Source organism: Gobio gobio (assembly GCF_949357685.1).
Source record: "Gobio gobio genome assembly, chromosome: 11".
Taxonomy (NCBI): Eukaryota; Metazoa; Chordata; class Actinopteri; order Cypriniformes; family Gobionidae; genus Gobio; species Gobio gobio.
In genome coordinates this window covers 34,998,133-35,003,499 of record NC_137104.1, presented here as the reverse complement: position 1 = coordinate 35,003,499, position 5,367 = coordinate 34,998,133, and the positions used below count along the sequence as shown (strand labels likewise).

At 38.4% G+C, this 5,367-nt stretch overlaps 1 protein-coding gene across 1 annotated transcript; it reads right to left on the bottom strand.

Moving 5' to 3' along the window:
- Positions 1-1,592: 1,592 nt before the first annotated feature.
- Positions 1,593-5,331, bottom strand: LOC307133752 (CKLF-like MARVEL transmembrane domain-containing protein 7). Its single transcript, XM_079828984.1, has 5 exons — positions 5,185-5,331; positions 4,838-5,011; positions 4,298-4,396; positions 3,964-4,045; positions 1,593-1,718 (listed from the first exon to the last, which is right to left on the bottom strand). The coding sequence occupies exons 1-5, from the start codon at positions 5,248-5,250 to the stop codon at positions 1,699-1,701; spliced, it is 441 nt and encodes a 146-aa protein (XP_079685110.1). The 5' UTR covers positions 5,251-5,331; the 3' UTR covers positions 1,593-1,698.
- Positions 5,332-5,367: the final 36 nt, after the last annotated feature.

Below are 5,367 nucleotides of genomic sequence, written 5' to 3'. Positions count from 1 at the left end.
ACTTGTTGCTGTCTTTCTTCTGATGTGTGGGTGGAGAGAGATAGGAAACAGCGTTACAACACAGGAAGTCTGTGATCTCAGCAACAACAAAAAAAGTTCTTATTTGGAAGTTTACTCAATGCTGACATAAGCTCAACATACACTGTATTGCCAAACGTATTGGGACACCCCTCCAGATCATTGTATTCAGGTGTTCCAATCACTTCCATGGCCACAGGTGTATAAAATCAAGCACCTAGGCATGCAGACTGCTACAAACATTTGTGAAAGAATGGGTCCCTCTCAGGAGCTCCGAGAATTCAAGCGTGGTACTGTGATAGGTTGCCACCTGTGCAATAAGTCCATTTGTGAAATTTCCTCACTACTAAATCTTGCATGGTGATCTGTTAGTGGTATTATAACAAAGTGGAAGCAATTGGCTGTTCACAAAGACCCGCCCCCTTTAGTTACTGTTGCTATGTCCGACAAGCCGCGCTCTCACACAACACGTTCTCACGCAGTGAAAAACACATTGCAGAGCACAGAGGATACTGACAACGCACTGACAGACAGGACAGAGCAGGTTACTTTTAATATGAAACTAAGTTTTCTTTCTAAAAAAAGAAATTTAAACAATAAATACCATTTTGTGGCTCTTTAATGTGTGGTGACAGGTCGCTGTAGCGCCTCAGTTAAAGCTGCTTGTGAACTGATCATCTCTTCTAGTTAATTTATAGTATCAAATAAACATGAATGTACTTCAGAAAGAATGTTGTTTCAACCGTGGAAAGATGTCAGTACACACCATTTTTTAAGTTCAAGTCCACCGATGTTAATCTACGAACTCTCTTGACTGCTATGTCGGACAAAAATGGCAGATTTGTCGGATTATGCTTGGTCAGATAGCCTGTCAATCAAACTCCAGGCGAAGGGTGAATTGGGAACAACAGCAACTCAGCCACAAAGTGGTAGGCCACATAAAATCACAGAGTAGGGTCAGCGCATACTGAGGCGCGCAGTGAGCAGAAGTTGACAACTTACTGCAGCGTCAATAGCTTCAGACCTCCACACTTTGCGTGGCCTTCAGATTAGCTCTAGAACGGGACTCTAGAGCAGTGGAGACATGTTCTATGGAGTAACGAATCACGCTTCTCTGTCTGGCAGTCCAATGGACTAGTCTGGTTTTGGCAGTTGCCAGGAGAACGGTACTTGCCTGACCGCATTGTGCCAAGTGTAAAGTTTGGGAGAGGGGGGATTATGGGGTGGGGCTGTTTTTCAGGGGTTGGGCTTGGCCCCTTAGTTCCAGTTAAGGAACTCTTAATGCCTCAGCATACGAAGACATTTTGAACAATTTCATGCTCCCAACTTTGTTGGAACAGTTATATATACGGATTAAGAATGGGATGTCATTAAAGTTCATGTTATGAATATAAACGTCCCAAAACTTTTGGCAATATAGTGTATCTACAAATTATATGTTTGTTTTTTGAATTTCTTTTCATTCTAGATTTGGTCAAAATAAAGACAATTTTTAATATTTTATGTACCAGTAATTTAATGGCATGGTATTACAATACCTTTTTATTATAAAATTATTTATAATAACTTATATGGCTGTAACAAATCATGAGTGCAATAAATGATATTGTGATAGTCTTTTACATTCCATGTGAATTTACTGAAACAACCATACCCTTTACCAATTTCCCATCCATGCTGTCATGTGTTGAGAGCAGGATCTGGAATAGAAATGCATTATTTTAGATAAACAGTTCAGGATCCAGAAGTGCATGAACACACAAAGTGTACCTAAAGTATAGTTCCATTTTAGCACAATCAAATGTACTTAACCCACTATGTTCTAACAATTATTACATGAAATAGCTTCAATCATACAAATCAAAACTTTTTTGTGGGGGTAACTATTCTATTTTTGTATTTATACATAAATAAAACTATACTACAATAAACACTTAAAATAAATTAATAACTGCTATTATATTATTGATGTTACTATGTCTAAAAAAAATCCCATTGGGGAAATGCATTACTGCAATTCCACTGTGTGACAGAGTTGCCATCTGGCAACATACCTATTTTTCCATAGTGGTACAGCAATGCCATATGGAAACCTTGATATTTTCCTCAATTTACAGTAAAACTATGTTAGACAAAGTTGATTTGTGAATACAAATACAGTCCATCCGGAAAGTATTCACAGCGCATTACTTTTTCCACATTTTGTTATGTTACAGCCTTACTCCAAAATGGATTCAATTCATTCTTTTTTCCCTCAATTCTACAAACAATACCCCATAATGACAATGTGAAAGAAGTTTGTTTGAGATCTTTGCTATTGTATTAAAAATGAAAAAATCACATAAGTACATAAGTATTCACAGCCTTTGCCATGACACTCAAAATAACGCTCGGGTGCATCCTGTTTCCACTGATCATCCTTGAGACTTGATTGGAGTCCACCTATGGTAAATTCAGTTGATTGGACATGATTTGGAAAGGCACACACCTGTCTATATAAGGTCACACAGTTAACAATGCCTGTCAGCGCTCAAACCAAGCCATGAAGTCCAAGGAATTGACCTTTGAATCAGCATTGTATTGAGGCACAGATCTGGGGAAGGGTACAGAAAAATGTCTGTAGCCTAGAAGGTCCCAATGAGCACAGTGGCCTCCATCATACGTAAATAGAAGAAGTTTGGAACCACCAGGACTCTTCCTAGAGCTGGCCACCCAGCCAAATTGAGCGATTGGGGGAGAAGGGCCTCAGTCAGGGAGGTGACCAAGAACCCGATGGTCACTCTGACAGAGCTCCAGTGTTTCTCTGTGGAGAGAGGAGGACCTTCCAGAAGAACAACCATCTCTGCAGAAGTCTACCAATCAGGCCTGTATGATAGAGTGGCCAGACGGCACATGACAGCCTGCCTGGGGTTTGCCAAAAGGCACCTGAAGGACTCTAACCATTTGAAACCAAATTCTCTGGTCTGATGAAACAAAGATTAAACTCTTTGTCCTGTATGGCAAGCGTCATGTCTGGAGGAAACCAGGCACCGCTCATTTCCTGGCCAATACCATCCCTACCGTCCTGCAAAGAAGAATGGGAGAAACTGCCCAAAAATAGGTGTGCCAAGCTTGTAGCATCATAATAAAAAAGACTTGAGGCTGTAATTGGTGCCAAAGTTGCTTCCACAAAGTATTGAGCAAAGGTTGTGAATAATTATGTACATGTTATTTTTTTTCCGTTTTTTATTTTAAATAAATTTGCAAAGATTTCAAACAAACTTCTTTCACATTGTCATCATGGGGTAAAAAATAATGAATTTAATCCATTGTGGAATAAGGCTGTAACATAACAAAATGTGGAAAAAGTAAAGCACTGTGAATACTTTCTGGATGCACTGTATCTAATTTACATTCCAAATATGCTGAAAATCCCCCTTGAGAAGAGATGTTTAAAAAATGTAGATTACTAGAGCAATTTCTGGAGCACTTCAACAGGTCTCTTCCGTGTGAGGGTGACAGGGGAAAAGAGAATTTTGGAGGGACATTCAAATGTCATTTGACTTAAAAACAGCACATCATTATCTACCTTAAGGCCTGCCCTTTTAATTCCCATAGTGCAATATATTGTTGTTTTTTTTTACTTCTAAATATCTAATTTCAATATTCTATTTCTAAAGGAAATCAGTAGAAATTAATTGTTGCCATATGGCAACTATGTACCATAAAGGGTTAAGTATATCTTTAGTCGGACCTCAGCCCTACTTCCGGACAATTAAAGTGCATTAAGTAAAAAATTTGTTGTTCCAGTTTAGCAGATTGTAATATACCAAAAGTACAATTAGGGTATTTATATTAAGTACATACATATGTAAATGTATTTATAGTACTTAGCATAAAATAAATGTATTTTATCTTAATATGCGCTGAAATACAGACTTGAAGTACACACAGCTCTTATCTTACCTGCAGGTTGTGGGTGGCGAGTGGCAACAAAAGACAGTATCATACTACCAACTAAGAGATATGAGGCCAGAAGACCACATACCTGAAAAACAAACACCAAAAAGCTTACAATATTATCAGTCTGACAGAACTAATAAAAATATACTATAGAGAGGTGAGCAGTTATGTAAATAAAATGCTGCAAAATGAGAACAACACCAAACCAGCTAACTTCCAGACAACTGTCTTTTCCACAAAAGAAGGACTTTTCCTTCATCACAAGTTTGATTGGATGTAATAAAACTCAGCAGGCTATATTAAAACTGATGAACATTCATTGTGATGAAGCCCTTACTGAGGCGGCAACCAGAATGGGGACATCATAAGACTTCAAGGCAGCTACAATGGACCCAGTGGAGATGAAGAGGAATCCCAGTGTATCGAGCACAAACTCCTTGAAGAACAGACGGAAAGACTTTCTTAATCAGAACATCCATAATCATATACTCTTGTAGGAATACGTGATTATCATGGTAGCAGTTCACATGAAACTGGGAAGAACTATGGAAAGTTGACATGTAGCATAACCTAGTTTGACATGCTATACTGCATTTAAATAAATAATTTTAAACAGCTCTTTTTTGATAATTATCATCTTGAATAATAATTATTACACATCAAAGTATTAGGATCTGACATTATAGTTTTTTAAAATTGCTTACAATTTCGTCACTCTCTTGAAAAAGCAAACACTTCATTCAAAACTATTTTAACTCTTCTAAAAATAGTTTTTGCATTGTAACTCTACACACAAACTCTAGCCACATACACGCCAAACTACACACAGATGCGAAAAATGTAAAACACTACTTTATGTGTGGAGCACAATACTCACAGCTATGAGCCAGTTCACAAATGATATCCTTTTCGGAAGCCCAAAGACAGTCAGGAACAGGTAAAGGACAATTGTGATGGAGTAACCCAGCGTGACCCCTTCGTAGAAACCGTACGCGTAAAAGCTGTTGAACCACGTCGAGCGAACGCACGCGAACGCTACTAGGAGAAACACCTGCACACACATAAAATGCTCCGTCTCAGTTCGTAGCCTACTATAAAGATTCACACTCACGATTAAAGCGACATTATAATTGACAGATTTTATCATTCACAGAAATGAAACGCGGAAGCGTGTTCATTGTACTGTTATGTTACATAGGTGTCGATTTGAAATAGGCTACTTACGAGCTGAGCTATCTTCAGAATTCCTTGTTTTGATAGTAAGTAGTCCAGAAATAAAATCTCCATCATCGTTCGCTGGTTGATGTACCACTACATACACTTCAAGCGAAAAAAGTGCGCGCGTGTAGTGGCCAGGAAACCGCGTTGCTCAATTTCACATCATGATTCACAGTCACACATGCTCTT